Raw genomic sequence first — 17,976 nt, 5'->3', positions numbered from 1 at the left:
CCTTAGTTTTATTTTCAGTTAAAGCAGCTGTATACACGAGAGATTCAAGTTTGGATAACCAATTCCAAAAGCCATTTTCTGATAGCTAAGGGTTCCAAAGCTAAGTTTATAACTCCCTTATTTTAATCTAATAAACTTCAAAGTCTTCTATGCTTCTTTAACCTAATTTTAAAAAAGTTCTTCCTTTTACAAAACACTTCTTCATTTAGATAATATGATTTTGATTCTTTCTTCATTGCATCTGAATAGCACAGATCTCCCTTTATGTTTGTCTATGTTATCTACATTAGACTGAATAGTGGACAAGGAAGATACCAAAACATGATAGGTAGAAAAAACACTCATAGTCAGAGAACATGAGTTTGAGTCCCAGTTCTGGCATTCATAGATTAAGGACTTTAGGCAAATTATGTCATTTCTCTGAGCCCTAATTAGTAGATGGTATAAACAAAGAATGCTGAAGTCTGAGCTAGCTCATGGGTCATAAAACAGTTTCGTTACAGTTTCAATTCTCTACCAACTAGTCAATGCAATCCCCATCAAAATCCCAGCCAGCTTTTTTTTATTGCAGAAATTGACAAACTCATCCTAAAATGATATGCAAGGAAATGAGAATAGCCAAAACAACCTTGAAAAAAGAACAAAAGATAGAAGACTCACATTTCCTGATTTCAAAATTTACTCCAAAGCTACAGTAATCAAGACTGTGATACTAGTATAAAGATGGACATGTAGGTCAATGGGACTTAGTTGAGAGTTTAAAATAAACCCATACATTTTTGGCCCATTAAATTTTTTTTTTTTGGCCCATTAATTTCTGAGAAGGGTGCCTTGACAATTCAATGAGGGAAACAATAGTCTTTTAACAAATGGCACTTGGACAACTGGATCTCCATAAGCAAAAAAATGAAGTTGGTTGGCCCCCGTTTCCTCACACAATACACAAAAATTAACTCAAAATAGATCATAGACCTAAACGAAAATAGAGGAGTAAATCTTCAAGATGTCTCGTTAGGCAATGGTTTCTTGGATAACAGAACCAGAAGGACAAGCAACTAAGGAAAAAGTAGATAAACAGGGCTATATAAAAAATTTATAACTTTTGTGCTTCAAGTAATAACCTTAAAAAAATGACAAGATAACTTACAGAATGGGGTGAAATATTCCTAAGTCATACATATGACATGTAACTTTAACCAGACTTTCTATATAAAAAAGTTTGTAATTCAATAAGAAAAGGTCAAACACGCACCACCCAATTAGAAAATGGGCAAAGAATCTAAATAGGAATTTCTCAAGAAGATATAAATACACACAATAAGCACATGAAAGGATGTTCAACATTATTAGCCATAGGGAAATGCAAATCAAAACCACAATGAAACACCATTTCTTGTCCACTAGGATGACTAAAATAAAAAAGACAATAACAAGAATCAGCAAGGATGTGGATAAACTGAAATCCTCATGTACTTGCTGGTGGAAATATAAAATGGCACAGGCACTTTGGAAAACAGTCTGGTGTTTCTTTAAAAGGGGAAACATAGTTACCAGATTTTCCACCATTTCCACTCTTAGGTATGTGTACCCAAGAGATATGAAAACACAAGTCCACACAAAAATTTGTACACAAATATTAATAGCATTATTTTGAAGAGCCAAAAAGTGGAAACAACCCAAATGTCCATCAACTGATGAATGGATAAATAAAATGTAGTATATCCATACAATGGAACAGTATTTGACAATAAAGTACTAATGGATGCCACAACAAGGATGAACCTTGAAAACATTATGCCAAGTGAAAGAAGTCAGTCATTTTATTGTACAATTCCAATGTCCAAAATAGGCAAATCTACAGAGACAAAAAGTAGATTAATGGCTATGCAGCACTGGTGGGGGGTTGAAAGGGTAGGGAAATAAGAGGAAAGAAGTGACTGCTAATGAGTACTGGGTTTCTTTTTGGGAGAATGAAATACTCCAAAATTAGGTTAAGGTGATGGCTGCACTGTAAATGTGTTTTTGAAACACTGTACACTTTAAATAAGAGGGCTGTATGACATGTTAACTATATCACAATAAAATTTGTATTAAAAAAAGAGTCTGAGCTAAAGGTAGTTTTATGATTGAGTCAGTCATTCATTCAATCTATATGTACTAAATACAGTCTTTATACTTCTATGCAGCACTTCATATACATGTAATTATTAAGTAACATTATATGACTATGGCTTTAAGGTGGTAAAGTGAAATTCTGTCACGGCATCGGTTTGGTATGAAATTGTGATTAGGAATACACAGAAAATGAAATCAACAGTAAACCAAATAACAAATGCAGACCTACAGAAAATCACCAAATAAACATAACACTGTAATTAGTTACTTTGTCTAATTCTTCAGTCTTTCCTTTATTAATCTGGTCACATCATGCAGTTATACAAGTCACCCAGAAACATGAAGGACATTCTGATTCTTCTCCTATGTGCTGCCACCAGTGTGTTTTTTCCCAACTACTACAATAACCTCCTTGTTTTCCTCACTTGTACTCTGCAGCTTTATCAAATGTAAAATGGACTGACACAAACCTAAATTAAAACCATTCAAGTACACCAATGTAACTGTAATGTGTGTCTCAAAGAAAGGGAAGAGAGAGAACAGCTGAGGAAATACTGGCCAAAAACTTTCCAAATTTGATGAAAAAATTTTTATCTATACATCCAAGAAGCTCAATAAGCTTCAACTAGGAAAAACACAGTGTTACATATCTAAATACATCATAATCAAACTTCAATGTGAACTGAATGAAATGAAAGCACAATTTATGAAAATTTATATTATCAGTAAAACTAGTATTTATATAATAATATTTATATAGCTATATTATTAGAAAAAAGGACATCAAATCAATAACCTAAGTTTCAATCTTAATAGAAAGTAAATTAATCTCAAAGCAATAAGAAGAAAATAATAAAAGTTAAAGTGGAAATCAATGACGTAGAAAACAAACAAAAATTTTAATGAAAACACACCAAAACAATTCTGGAAAAGAACACAACGGACTTTCACTTCCTGATTTCAAAGCTCAACATAAAGATCAAGGCTCTGCTACCACTGGAGCCATGACACCCAAAGAGAGCAAAAGCAAGGCCACAAAGGCTGGGTGAGGCAGTACTTGAGTCCCAAGGAGATCAACAAACTCATGGTCCACTGATGCTGAGCTTGCAGCAACCAGCCCTAGTCTGTGTCGTCTAGATGCTCACTGAGAGCAGGACTGTCTTCCGGGAGTGTGTGCCTCTGCGTCTCTGAGGTCCCTCGTCTCTGCTCCATTCCCACCCACCTGGCCAAGGCCAGTACCCATTTCTAACTCTACTCATCAACTGTTTGAAGAAATGTCTGCTTAGTTTACAGCCCCCAGGCAAAACAGGCTCCACAAATTCAACTTATGCATTTAACAGGCTAAACTTGACATTACTGTTAAGGCAAAACACACGCGCGCACAAACACACACACACACAAAACTTCAGTAATAAAACTACAATAAAAATATCAAGACAGTATGGGTCCAGCAGCACTACAGACACAGATGAGTAGAGAGTTCAGAAACAAATCTTTACGTTTGTGGTCAACCTATTTTGAACAAAGGTACCAAAGCAATTCAACAGAGGAAAGGATAGTCTTTTTAGCAAACTGCTGGAAAAACTGTATGATCACATGTAAAGAAGGTTAATTTAGAAACTTTCCGCACATAATGCACAAACTTTACCTCAAAACGGATCACAGATCTCAATACAAGAGACGGGGATGGAGACTGGGAATGGGGACTGACTGCAAGTGGACACAAGGCAATCTTTTTATGGCGACAGAGATATTCTAAAACAGGCCACAGAACTAGGCAAGTATACTAAAAATACTGGACTATGTATACACCTAAAATGGTGAATTTAATGGTATGGAAATCATACCTCAATAAAGCTGCTTTAATTAAATCTCTACTAAGCGACAAACTCTTAAGCAAGCATCTCTTGAAAAAAAATTTTTTTAAGTGCTAACAGCGACACACATGCTTATCCAAGTCTACCTCTTTCTGAACTGGTTTGGAAAAAAAGAACTGTGTTGCTAATATCAGTATAAAATAAAATTTAGTATGGGTGAAAGCTTAAGTAACTTAAGTAACTTATATCCCCCCAGAGAATCTAAAAAAACTCATACAACATTCTTATCTAATTTTCACATAAATTAAAAACTTGTATAAAAAAATTTCCACTCAGGTTTAAATAAGCCATTATAGACCAACAATATTTTGTTTGTAGCTTAATTTTAGTATAAGTGGCCAAGTCACCACTCCATCTTTAAGCACTTTAACTAAAGGTGTCAGTCTGAAAATGAACCTAAATGGTAATACCCATTAATCTGTAACATCCTTCAATTGCTTTGTTTCTATGCTACATAAGTGATGCATTTGTAAGTGATGCATTTATAAGATGAAATTTGCCTGGATATAAATTGATAGTGATACATGGGCTCAAAACTTGAGTTTTTTCCCCAAGTTAAACACATCATCTACCAACATTAATACTCTTCTATCATTAAAAGAAAATTCTTTTAACTCTTCATATTATAAAAAAATTAGATAAAATTCTAAAAAGCCATGTAACATATTCTAGTACTACAAGGAATATTTAAAGAACAGATTTAATTAACTCTTAATATACACTGATAGGTTAGTAACACTGACAAATAGTCCAGGATGAATTTCTACTGTCAAACACAACTCTCTTTGCAATTCTGAAAGAAATAAATCATTGATTCTATATGTAAGATCATATAACCAAGATGTGTTAAAATGCTATAAATCTTATGATACTGACATCCTCAAAAGGAAAATGGCACATGATATAAAGAACTGTTTTCCAGTATTTAACTTTAAGTGCTAAAAAAAAAGGGAATTCTCTGGGGTTCAGTTGTTGGGACTCGACACCGTCACTGCCAGGGCCAAAGTTCGATCCCTAGTCTGGGAAATAAGATCCTGCAAGTCATAAGGCATAATGTGCTAAAAAAAAAAAAAAAAGTGCTAAAAAGAGAAAATGGGTGGCAATTATACCACAAAAACTTATCCTGTAACATAGGCTATCAATGGTTAGGTTTTAATTTTTACTATATCTGGCTATATGTCAATTAAGCAAAAGGCCATCTCAATATAAGGAATATTCTGGGTTGCAAAGGGAAATCCGGAGCCTGCGAAAGATCCAAAAAGCTTTTAAAATGTGTAAAATAATGGATCTATACACAACTGAAACCACCAAAGAGAGAAAACACTGTCCTTTTTTAAAAAAGGCTGATATGGAAATCTAGGAGAAATATCTTAATGAGAACAAATGTATCAGTCATTTTTAGTAATTTGCTAAGAAATGTTAACACTGAAAATAAAGGCCGATACCCAGTTTTCAAATTCAGAAGTCCTTTAACATGTTCAGCATTTTCTCTTTAGAGACTTCAGTTTGCAATGAATAAAGGCTACCATTATTGATGACTCTTCACTGAGATTTAAGAAATAAAATTCTTTATCTGCTAATTGGCGCTAAGTATCAAGGACTTTATTGGTTGGAGTAGACAGAAGAAAATGGTTAAGAGGCTTCACAGAAACAACCCCTGCTGGCACATTACCCACTAGAGAGGACAAAGACTGCTTATGGAAACCCTAATCTCCAGACTAAAATCACCAAAAAGTCCCTCATGTAGTACCCAGTCCAAGCTCTATAGGTAAACAGAAGCTAAACAACTTTCAGCTTAGCTAAAAAGAAGTGTTATTGATTGTGTAAAGTTTCTATAATTTTACAAGTCACTAAGCTAGTGAAAATGTCAATTTATAACTTTTGATATAAACTAACTTTAGTAATTACTTCTTTATCTCCCAAGTTTCCAAATCATTTAACAGTAGCAATAAAGTTAGATGAAAAGATAAATCAACTTTATAAAATGCTTGAGAAATAGACTGAACAAATATTCATACCATACTTGCAACATACATATTCCTGACCAAGACTTCCCATTTTACATTCAGTTCATTATCTTCAATTTGTTCAACTAATTAAGCACTTCATACTCAGAGATACAATCCAATTCCACAAAGGGCTTATGATTTAAAATGAAACTTAAGTCATCTTTAAACAGTTCCAAAGACCTCAGGAGACTGCTGCTATTTAAAATAAAAGTTATTTCTGACAAAATCAAAATTAGTAAAGAAGAGATTTAGAAATGCTCTTTCAGTAACAAAATTTACATACCTGTAATATCAAGAACAGAAGGAGATGCAATGTAGTATCTATGAACTGTTTCAAGAAGTTGAGCACCATGGCCTTGACCTTGAAATGGAGTCAATATCAGCATTTGACTATAGTAAAGAAATTATATTAAAATATTACAACCTGACCAGTTTACAGATTGCAAATCACTACAGTAATACAAACATTTTAAAGTTTGTGCAGTTTTTTTCAATCTATCTTTAAGAATTCCAAAAATCACTGAGACACTCAGAATTGTAAACATTTAATCTTCCAAACTGTTTCAAAAGGAACAATGAAATAAATCAGTACACAGCCAATGAATAATGGTGATTTTTTAAAACAAATCAACACCATTATAATAAGTATTAGAAACTTCAGCAGTTCCTTCTTCTGAAATAAAAGACAAGGCACGTGTTATACTGCCAATTACCTTACACGTGGCCGGGTTTTGTCTGGGTACACATAGTAATTATAGACTGTCATGTAGCCTACGGTCGCAAAGAGTGTAGCTCCATCCTTATTATACTTCTCAAATCTGCAGATAAAACAGAAAGCCAAGCAGGTCAATTACAGTCGCGCTCCCATGCAGTGTCCATTTTCTTTTCCATTCTCTGACTGAATTTTCAGTGTCAGCAAGCTACTCTGTGAGGGCCCAATGGGTACACCTGCTATGTTCTGAATATACAATTCACTTAATTGGTGTGCAGCAACTTGGATAAATCAGACCTCTTTACATCACTTCAGTGCACTTGCCTATTATAAAGATGAATAGGTGGCAAGTAAAAGAAAACACAGGCAAAGCTCATTTTACTGTTTAAGCCTACATTCAGAGCCCTAACGGACAACAGCATTTAATTCGGCTCTATTCTCAAGGTCTCCCAAAGCATAATGAAGGAAAACTCAAGCCTCATAAACAATAGTTTTTCTTTCCTGGGAAAAATATCATTATACTGTCCCAATAATTGGGCTGCCACAATTAAAATGCTGGCTTTGTGGAGGTAATAAGGTCTACTGTTGCTTTAGAACTGTACTTACACTAGAAAGTAGTGCCATCTTTCATCATCCACGTCAATAAAGCTAGCAGTTTCAATAAACCACATCAAAAAGGTCTGAAGCCTTTCATGATATTCTCGAAAGCCTCTACATGTCATGTCAGCCTAGGGAAAAAGCCAGGAAAAGTCAGGTGAAACTCATCACAGAGGTAAGTGAAAGTCTGCAGAACACAAAACTATTCTGTGGGAAAATGTTTAGAAGTCTCAGATTAAGATGTGTACACTGACACACATACAAAACAGATCTTTGTTTTTAGTGCTGACAAAGACTTGTTTCCTGAAGTTAGAATAAATCACTGAAAATAACACATCAAAACAGAATACGAGTTTCAGGCAAATTAAGTAAGGGAACATTTAGATCTATCTTTACCTTATAAATCTGAAAGGTAAAGTTTTCTCCTCCTGTTGGACTGAGAACAGAGTATGTGTGAAGTAAGGTTCCAAACGGCTTGAAATCAGCTTCTTTTTCCAGCAGCGAAAGAAAATCATTTGTGTTTGTGCAAAATCCAGGTGGAATGATTTGTCTAATTTTGCCCTCAACATCATCTGCCTAAGGAATGGAGATTAAAGGACACACACAGAAATTAATAACTTTGACCTAGTTGGATATGCTTAGTTTTTTTGAAAGGGACATAGCAAATTGGGAAAGGATGCGTTTCATGTATACAAGATACCGCCACAAAAATGTGAGATGAACACAAGTATAACACAGAATTAAAAAAGAGGAGGTGGGGAGTCTGAAATCAACTGCAAGAGTGAATGCGGCCCTAAAGAAATCTCTAACAGCATGTAGAGAAGGCTGACCACACCCCTTCAGTACAATTTGAACTGGCCAAAACAAAAGACTGCTTATTATTTTACATGGCTACTTATTAAGTTACATGTGTCAAGAAGAGTTTATTATTCAAGACATGAAAGGATCACCAGCAGTAGCGAGGTGAGGCTAGAGTCTGACCAAACAAACGGCAACCTCACCATGAGCAAGCAGGTCATTAACTCACTCACACCAAAACTCAAAATTAAGATAATATTTAAAATATGCCCACTTAGGAAATACATAAATTATATGACTGGATGTATTATCCACTCATCCTATAATGTGACACAATTTTTACAGAGTTGGATTTGTGACAGTAAAAAGAGACAAGCCTGGACAACAAAATTAAACCCAGAGATTAAAATTACCCTTGTTAAACAACTTCGATGAATGTTAAACTATCAGCTGAGCAGACTTCATAATCCTTTTCAAAACCCCAAAAGACCACTTGATTGAATACATTTACTACTTCTCTTTAACCATGAATATTTGATGAAGTCTTACAATAAAGTATTACTGCTTCTCACCAGGCAATAAAACTTAATGAATTGGTCTCAACTTAACAAAACCTTATCCCTCAATACAGTCCCTAAAAGCCTGACATTACATTCAACAAAATGAGCTTGCATTCTATTCAAACTTTTTCCTGAACAATGAGGCCAGGTTTTTACTTAATGGAGTTTGCCGTGAGTTCAGCTGTAATGTTTGTATTGTATCTATTTCCACAAGGACTGACACAAGAACACTTTGTGTTAACTTACTAAGCAGCTCTTTCATACCGTTTACATGCATGATGGGTATTAGTTCTAAACCAAGACCCTTACTACTTAGCATTCAAAACAGGGAAATTAAGATGCTTAGGACAAAATACACTACAAAAGGCTAATACAACATGCTACTAATTCCTGTCCTTTCAACCATCTTTTAACTAAGTAGAAGCAATGCACCTGCAGATGAATAGCACTTTATTATCATTCAGTTACATTTCATGATAGAGAACCAGGGATGGAGTTTATTACAAACAAGTTTTATTTTCAATGCTCTGGTACAGCAACATTTATATGTAACTTGTTTATAGCTATAAAAAAGAGCTATTATTTTAAAATATAGCTCTTCAACATTTTACCCAACAGCTTATTTCTAACATGTACACCAGTCTGTACAATCCATTCATGCTCAAGGTTAAATGCACTACATTTGACAGAACTACTTTTGCTTATTTTTAAACTACTATTTGATAAATATTTTCTCTTGAAATTGCTAACTAATATGAAGAGATGATCTTAAGTATATTTTATAGAATTTGTACAATTTCAATAATTATAAGAAGAAAGTGTAATAATAAGGGATAGGTCTAATATGTCTGTTGTGTGGCAATTAAAATCCAAAGTAGCAATGGGTAAAAGTAGTATTAATCCAAATTTTAAAAACTCAAGAAACACTACTTTTAAATAAAGAGGTTTATAATCTATCAGTTTAAAAGAAAACACTTCAAGACACATACAGTATATATAATTTTAACTTTTAAAAATTTTCCCCAATGTCATGTCTTCTCAACAAGGCACTGCAAAACATGATCAAATAACTTCACATATCCGGCACCAAATGTACTTCAAAGATTTCTTTGAAATTCTAAGTTTCAAGTAGCAGTTCTGGTGGACTATAGAGCAACCCAAAGATTTGAGCTCAACAAAGTTGAAAGACAGTTAATATTTAACTTTCAGCCTTCGAAGAATACCTATTTATTGTAATATCTTCAAATAAATATTTTGCTCTGGGCAAGTTTGTACACTTTAAGAACTTTTACAGAGGAATAAAAGGCCACATTTATAAGTAAGTAATCTGTTAACATGTAATGCACTAGGAAAAAATGTGTATGTATTATATAAAATACAGAATAAAACCAATAGCTCTTCAAACTTGGAATTCAGAACTTTGTATCACTAAAGGAAAAATGTCTGCATTTCTCTATTAAATGGATTCTGGTTTAAGGAAAAAAACCCAAATCCTGTAACTATCATATTTTACAGATCTATACTACTCTTTTCTAAAAGAATAAATTTATTTTAGTTCAATTAAATGTTCATCTATCATACTGGATTACTGTGCCAGGTAATAAAGTTATCACTGGAGAAAATCCTCATATAATCTTTTAAAATTGAATGTAGAATTAAACATTAACTGAAACTTAACACAAGTTCCAACGCTTGTGGTTAAAGGTTTAGATTCTATTTCTGAAGATCACTGAAAAATTCCCTATCTTCAAGAGTATTTTGGAGAAGGAAATGGCAACCCACTCCAGTGTTTTTGCCTGGAGAATGCCAGCGACAGGGGAGCCTAGTGGGCTGCGGTCTATGGGGTCGCACAGTCACACACAACTGAAGCGACTTAGCAGCAGCAGCAAGAGTATTCTAAACTTTAATTAAAACTATATAGAAATACAGTTATGTGTGCTAAGTCACTCAATCATGCACAAATCTATGCAACCCCATGGACTGTAGCTCACCAGGCTTCTCTGTCATGGGATTCTCCAGGCAAGAACACTGGAATGGGTTGCCATGCCCTCCTCCAGGGGATCTTCTGACCCAGGGATTGAACCCACATCTCTCATACCTCCTGCATTGGCTGGCAGGTTTTCTATCACTAGCACCACCTGGGAAGCCCACAGTTATAGAAAGGATAAGAAATTAAGCTGATCAAGAATCTAGAGTACAGCATGATATTTTTAATTAATTAGGACATGCCTTACAAATGTTTTCCTAACATTTGGCAATGTCTTTTTAATAAGGAAAGCATAAAGGTAACTCTACTATTTAGGTCTTCTATTAGGTGACTTAAGACAAAATGTTTTCGATTGTATACTCTCTTGACTATGGTAATTTCAATTTCCAATGTTCTATACACTGTTACACATCAGATGTTTCCATGAAGCAATTTTTACATTTCCTCATCACTGCATAAAGCAATGTGCCTGAGATTTAACTGGTAGTCGGACAAAATTCGTACACATGTACTTAATACAGATTTAAAAACCAAATTACCTCTTTAGTGTCTTAACCTAAATAGCAGCATTTGTCTAAATCTGTCTGTGGTGCGTAATTTTTGAAATACCAATTTTGAAGACATTTTAAGGCTTGGTTAAAGTGGCAGAGAGTTAATATTAACTGTAATTCTAAGAATACCCAAGATATGCTGCAAAAAACAAGCCAAAAACTCCACAGCTACAGAAGTTTGCTCAATCTTACATTTGCTGACAATATGCAAGCTGCAGAAATTTCAGTATTGTTGGAGAAATTAAATAGAAAAAAACTGTGAGCATTTCCAGTTTTTGAAAAACAAAGGTCACATTATGTTAATTTTACTGCATTAGTGCTTTGCAACCTAACTATAGTTACAATAGCTCAGTTGGTAAAGAATCTGCCTGCAATGCAGGAGACCTGGGTTCGACTCCTAGGTAGGGAAGATCCCCTGGATAAGGAAATGGCAACCCACTCCAGCATTCTTGCCTGGAGAATCCCATGGACAGAGGAGCCTGGCACACTACAGTCCATGGGGTTGCAAGAGTCGGACATGACTTAGCAACTAAACCACCACCACCAAACTCACAACAATGTTCCAAGATAAAGATCTAAACACATAATTTTAAAGCTTTTTATGATACTTCATGAAAAGAATTTCTCGTTAAGAATACTGTCATCATTATTAAAAAAGGAATGCAGTGGAATACACTAGGAAGTATTATTAGTCTACCAAAGTATTTTTTTCACTTTCTTAAGATTAAATTTTTATACATACACAGGATTTTTCTATTAAAAAAGCCCCAAGGAATCCAGAAGATAAAGAATTTGCTCTCATCTACTCTCAAATTGAAATCCAAATTAAAGAGAGACAAGGATAAAATAGATGACTGAAACTCACAGATAATACAAACTTTATCCATGTATTTCAACTTTCTCCAACAAACCCTTCCCTAAAGTATCAGCAATCAGCAAGACTGAACAATCTTTGTTACACATTCTTCTACTAAAAATCAATGAAATTATCTTAAGAGAGGGCTGGAAGTACTGATAAAAGCAAAACCATAAGATGAACAAACCATCAGTGTCTGAATAATCAAGTTTATTATATTGCAAAATTCAAAATAATTACATTATCTTTAAAGATGATAGCTATGGAGATGTTTTACAAACATCTTAATTGTAACTAAAAAATTTAGATGCTGCTAGAGAGTCTGCAAAAGAAAAAGAATGGATGATGAAAGATTAATATAAAAAAATAAGATAAAAAAAGAAAGATTAATATAATGGAAAAATTTTAATACGCAAAAAACTTCTAAGCAGATGTGCTCTGGTTTCTGACCATCTAAAAGGGTATATTTTTCACATGCAAAAATAATACTACAAAGCATAGTATGCATAAACTCAATTATGACATATTATACAATGGTCTCAAACCTTATATATCTAAAAACAAAAATCTTGTGTGTTTTCCAGTTAAATCTACTTCTCTAATCTTCCCTATCTCAGGGAATAGTACCACTACCACTGAAGCAGTGGCATCCTCCTCATTCCTCTTTCCCTCATCAATCACATTTAGCTCAGTAACAGATGCTACTGACTCTACCTCTGAAGAAGTGACTCACTGGAAAGAATGCTGATGCTGGGAAAGATTGAAGGCAAAAGAGGAAAGGGGCAGCAGAGGATGAGATGGTTAGATAGCCATCACCGACTCAATGGACATGAATCTGAGCAAACTCCTGGAGACAGTGAAGGACAGAGGAGCCTGGAGTGTTGCATTCCATGGGGGTCACAAAGAGTCAGGCACAGAGACTGAACACCAACCAAAGAAGTGTCCTCAAGCAGGTAAATGCAGTGTTGCCCATGACACTGCACTGTTCTGGTCTCTCTTCTCTCTTGCTCTCTACAGTGGGTTCTCTGCATAGCAGGCAGAATCATCTTTCAACAATATGAACACTATCACATAACCGCCCCCCCCCCCCCCCCCACTTAAAACTTCCAAGGGCTTCAGCTACTCTGATTCCTTACGACTGAGTTTTGCCAACCCTCTTCAACTCTCTCCTACCCTTCTTCTCTCATCACCACAATTTAACAACAGTGATCTTTCTGGACAACGAAAATGCCAAGAATGTTCTCATTTCAGGGACTCTGCATAGGCTGATCCCTTCAGATAACTACATGACTGGCTACTCTTCATTCAGAAACCAGCAAAACGTTTCTACATACATATTAATTTGCTTATTTAATATCTATTTGTTGACTGCTCCTCTTGGCAAGAACGTGTCATAAGAACAGTGACTTTGCTTTATTTGCCATTATAACCCTGTGAAATGAACATTCTCATTGCAAATGGGGAAGAGCCAAGCCCGTTCCCCACACATCTGCTGCCCATTCTTTTTTTACAAGGGGAAAAAGCGGTCTCTGCTTGAACATGTAATTTAAATAAATGATCTTTGACAATGAAGCAAATAAATAATCCTACAAAAAGACACTATAAAAGACTTGATTCCTTACTCCTAACACAGTACTTCTAAATGGAGAAACCTCATTTTCAAGAATGGAACAATTAGAAGTCAATGCAAATACACAGCTATTTTCACTGCACATAATATTTGAATGATTTATCAATAACTAATAGTTCCTTCAGAAGAAATCACTCAGCACTACCAGCTAGAACTTTAAAAAAAACACAAAAAAACAGCAACCCCCTCAAACAACACTGAATTTTATACAACACAAAGGAAAAAAAAATACAATTTTTAAAGAATAGCTGGGCTTGAAAATTTAACAAATATTTGATTATAAAAAGCTCCATTTTAGTAAACTCTGTGTTACATGCTAGTTTATCTAAGATTAAATCTTTTCAAGTATCAAATCATCAAAACTACAGTATTAGTCAATGAGTCATTTTTATATCTGCAAATTTTCAAAAACATCTAAGGGACACAAACCACTGAAAAAAACAAATATTAAGTGAAAGTTATATATATTTATCTAACAAGCTTAGTCATCTCAAATAGGGCTGGCAAATGAGAATCAAAAAAAGTTAGTGCTGAAAATATTTCTGACACTGAAGTTGAATAATGGACATAAGAGACTATTTCAGATTTCTTTTATGCTATATATCATTCACATTTCCATTCCTTTAAGCTTACTAATACAGAATTTCTACCCATAAGGGGACTGCTTGCAAGAGAGAAGTCTCTCACACTAGCAGTAAACTGAGCTAATAGCATAAAAGTATGGGAGCAGGCAAAAAATAAATAAAATATACACTGTGCAAAACAGAAATAAAACCTAACAAGCACAAAAGCCCAGGTCCATTTAGAACAGGTCATAAATAGTTCTAACATCTTTGAGGAGGATATTACTATATATTATGCATACTACAATTAAATGATTCTCGCTCATGTGCAATACAGATTATTTACTAGTTGTGTGACTTTGGACAAGTCCCTTACAATAAAATGAAACAAACAAAAAAATAATAAAAAGGGGGCAAATCAACCAATCCCTGTAATGAGAGAAGGTTTTAACAATAAAAGAGTAGAGCATGAGGCTGGGAAAAGACTTACATCAGGAATTTAAACTTAGTTAAAATTTTGAAAATGTTTGCTTCAATATCTTTAGATAGGAATGTCTAGGAACAGAACAACTCTAAAATATACATTTTTTTAAAGGTCCCTTAGATTCATGTCCATCCAAACATGTCAAAGACACCCCCTCCCCACAATCCACCAAAGTTTCAACCATTCCAACATCAACTGAAGTCTAAAATCTCATCATCTTATCTTATCCAAGTAAGGTACAGGTGAGACTATGGGTATGATATATCACGGGGCAAATTTCCTTCCCACCTGTGAAACTAGAAAACAAGTTACCACTTCCAAAGAACAAAGGCAGGACAAGCATAGGATAAAAGTTACAGACTGTCATTCCAAAAGGGAGAAAATGGCAGAAGAAATAAGTCACCAAACGATTTCAAAACCCAGTAGGTCATATTCCATTCTTGTTGTATAGTCTCTAAGTCATGTCTGATTCTTTGCAACCCCATGGACTGTAGTCTGTCAGGCTCTTCTGTCCATGGGATTTCCCAGGCAATAATATTGGAGTGGGTTGCCATTCCCTTCTCCAGGGGATCTTCCCGACCCAGGGGTCAAACCCACGTCTCCTGCATTGGCAGGTGGACTCTTTACTGCTTAGCCACCTGGCGAGCCTCAAATTTCATCACTTAGGAATACTGTGGTCTATGACACTACCCTCTGAGCCCGAAGCTCCTCCTTCAAAATCATTCATCCTTTTTCTTGAAAGGTAGCACATGTTTGCAGCTGAATAGTATTATCAACCTCTTTCTTGCCTATTGGATTTTAGAAGTCCATTAGCCTTCCCGTATTCTATCAGTCCAAACTGGCTGTATTTCTGCTGATATAACACTCTGGAAACTTTATGGGTCATGTGTGTATGCCATGAAAGTTCATGCCAATAGACAAGAGGGTCCTCCACAGGTGCTCCCTGAATTCATATCACAGAATTCAATCCCTATTTTTGGCTTTGTTGAGATTACAAGATTATTTAGCCAAGATTACTATTGGCTTTCTCCCCAGAGCACACTTCCCCACCAATGAATTTTCTAAATTCAGTGTCTTCAGAACAGGCTGAGCATCTCCCAAATCAAGTCCCAGATCTTTTTTACTTACCAGTTCTTCTCTCAATTTCTCTTTCTTCTTAAACTTTAAGTGGCAAGAAAGCAGGCCACAGCTTCAATACTTTGTTCACAAAACTCCTCAGCTCAATAACCAAGTTCATTTCTTACAAGTTCTCCTTTTCACATGAATATATGCTTAAAACAACAGAAACTAATAAAAAACCTAAAGTTGGTAAATAAAATAAATCTCTAATCAAAAAAGTGAAGATTTTTATGGAAAAGGCTAAGGATCACGATCACAGGTTTAACTGGAATGACAGGCAGATAATCACCTCCATAACTAAATGTTAAATATGTGGTTTTAAAGCTGTAATATAAAGATTCTCTCCTCCCTCAAATCTTTAACATTTTATAATCTGTTTTATACTCAATTAGGAAACAGCTAAAAATAAACTTATTTCTGTTCTTACCTCTACACAGTCAAAGTTCTCATCAACTTTAGATGCATATTCAACACGGAACATTGTTGATAGGCTACCAGCAATATAATATAACAAGATCTTCAGACCTTTGTAACCAAAAGCAGTTTCACTGAAAGGGGAAAAAAAGCAGTAATCTAAGACCCCAAAATGAACAAAGTCATTACAAAGTATTAACTCTACACAGAAACAGGTTTAACTTCATGGGTAGCTTCAAAATTTTAAACTATACTTACTAAAAACAACAACCAAAAAACCATACTGTAATGAAACTGTGCCTCAGCTGTCTGAGTTTATAAAGTAACAGAATAACAACACCTACCTTAGGGATGTTATATGGGTTATATAAACAAGTCAATACATGTAAATTGCTCATAACATTCACTGGGACATTGTACAAGTGTACTACAGCTACTGTTTCTGCTTTTACTCTTGCTACTATTATGAGGTATTTTATATCAGAGACAAGTAATGTTATACTGACTCCTAGTTAGGTAAGCAGTTAAGATGGAGCTATAGAGCCCAGTTCTTCCAACTTACCCCTTGCATGTCCAACATCAACATCCAGAGCTGCTGAAAGTGGTAAGTGGTAGCACCCGATTGCACCCCACTTACCAACTCAGAAAGCACATGGGGAGCTGCTGCTATTCTCCCAACCTTGCTCCCTGCTATCCATCTAGGCCTTTCTACTTCCTTAAAAAAAAAAGTCTTCTAAAAAGAGAATTCTAAAATAGCCAGGTAAGTTCCCTGGTGGTCCAGTGGTTAAGACTCAGCACCTTCATCGCCATGACCCAGGTTCAACCCCTGTGTCAGGAACAAATATTCCACCAAGTACATGGCATAGCCCCCCCAAAAAATCCAGAATAGGTAAATCTATGAAAACAGAAAATAGATTAGTGACTATCCAGGGCTAGGGAGGGTATGGGAAAGAGGGAGTCACTGCTAACTGGTCACAATGGGAATTTTGGTGGAAATGACGAAAATGTTCCAAAACTGGTTGTGGTGATGATTATGCAACTTTCAATATGCTAAAACCCACAGAACTGTACACTTTAAAAAGATTATTGTATGATAAAGGGGTTTTTTAAAAGATGAATTCTGAAAGAATGCTAGAAAGAAGCAGTGTCATTTCCAGATTTCTGTCTAGGTTACCAAAACAAAATACAAGAAGTGTCCATTCCAGGACTCTGAAAATTATGTGTAGTAGAAAAGAGTGGCAATGAAACTAGGATTAAGATTAGAGTAATGGTTCCCAAGATACAGAGTTATCATCATTATGTGACTCTCTTCCATCTACCTCAGAGGGGTGTGCAAGCACACCACTTTTAATGATGTGCAAAGTGAGTGTGCAAAATGCCACTAAGAAGCAGTACTTGTGAAACTAGATCCTACTCACTAAGATGTTACCTTAGGAAGAGATTTCAAGTAGCCGTAAGAGGAACAGAGTAAGACAAAACACTCCTTAAAGACAGAGATCCAAAAGAAAGCATTCTTATTTTTATGCTGTAATAAAACCTGTTTAAAATATGCTCAAATTTTGGCAGTTATTAATACTTAAAAGTACATAAAATACCTAATCTGACATATTCACAAGAAATTCTTAAGAAACTTGTTCCATGAAGAGACATTTGTCAATTTAAAAACATATTAAATAAATGTCAAAAATGCTGAAATAATGCATA

General features: G+C 35.0%; 1 protein-coding gene across 1 annotated transcript in view; it reads right to left on the bottom strand.

The window, feature by feature from the left end:
* HAT1 (histone acetyltransferase 1) overlaps positions 1-17,976 on the bottom strand; it is a 39,302-nt gene that overhangs the window by 10,337 nt on the left and 10,989 nt on the right. The window contains exons 4-8 of the mRNA XM_065931762.1: positions 16,286-16,406; positions 7,707-7,886; positions 7,320-7,441; positions 6,715-6,819; positions 6,285-6,391 (exon numbers count right to left, since the gene is read on the bottom strand). Coding sequence (XP_065787834.1) covers positions 6,285-6,391; positions 6,715-6,819; positions 7,320-7,441; positions 7,707-7,886; positions 16,286-16,406 — 635 coding nt within the window. The remainder of the gene's footprint in view (positions 1-6,284; positions 6,392-6,714; positions 6,820-7,319; positions 7,442-7,706; positions 7,887-16,285; positions 16,407-17,976) is intronic.

This window comes from Muntiacus reevesi, chromosome 3 (genome assembly GCF_963930625.1).
Source record: "Muntiacus reevesi chromosome 3, mMunRee1.1, whole genome shotgun sequence".
Classification (NCBI taxonomy): domain Eukaryota; kingdom Metazoa; phylum Chordata; class Mammalia; order Artiodactyla; family Cervidae; genus Muntiacus; species Muntiacus reevesi.
The sequence above is the reverse complement of the archived record's forward strand: the minus strand, read 5'-3'. Positions and strand labels throughout refer to the sequence as shown.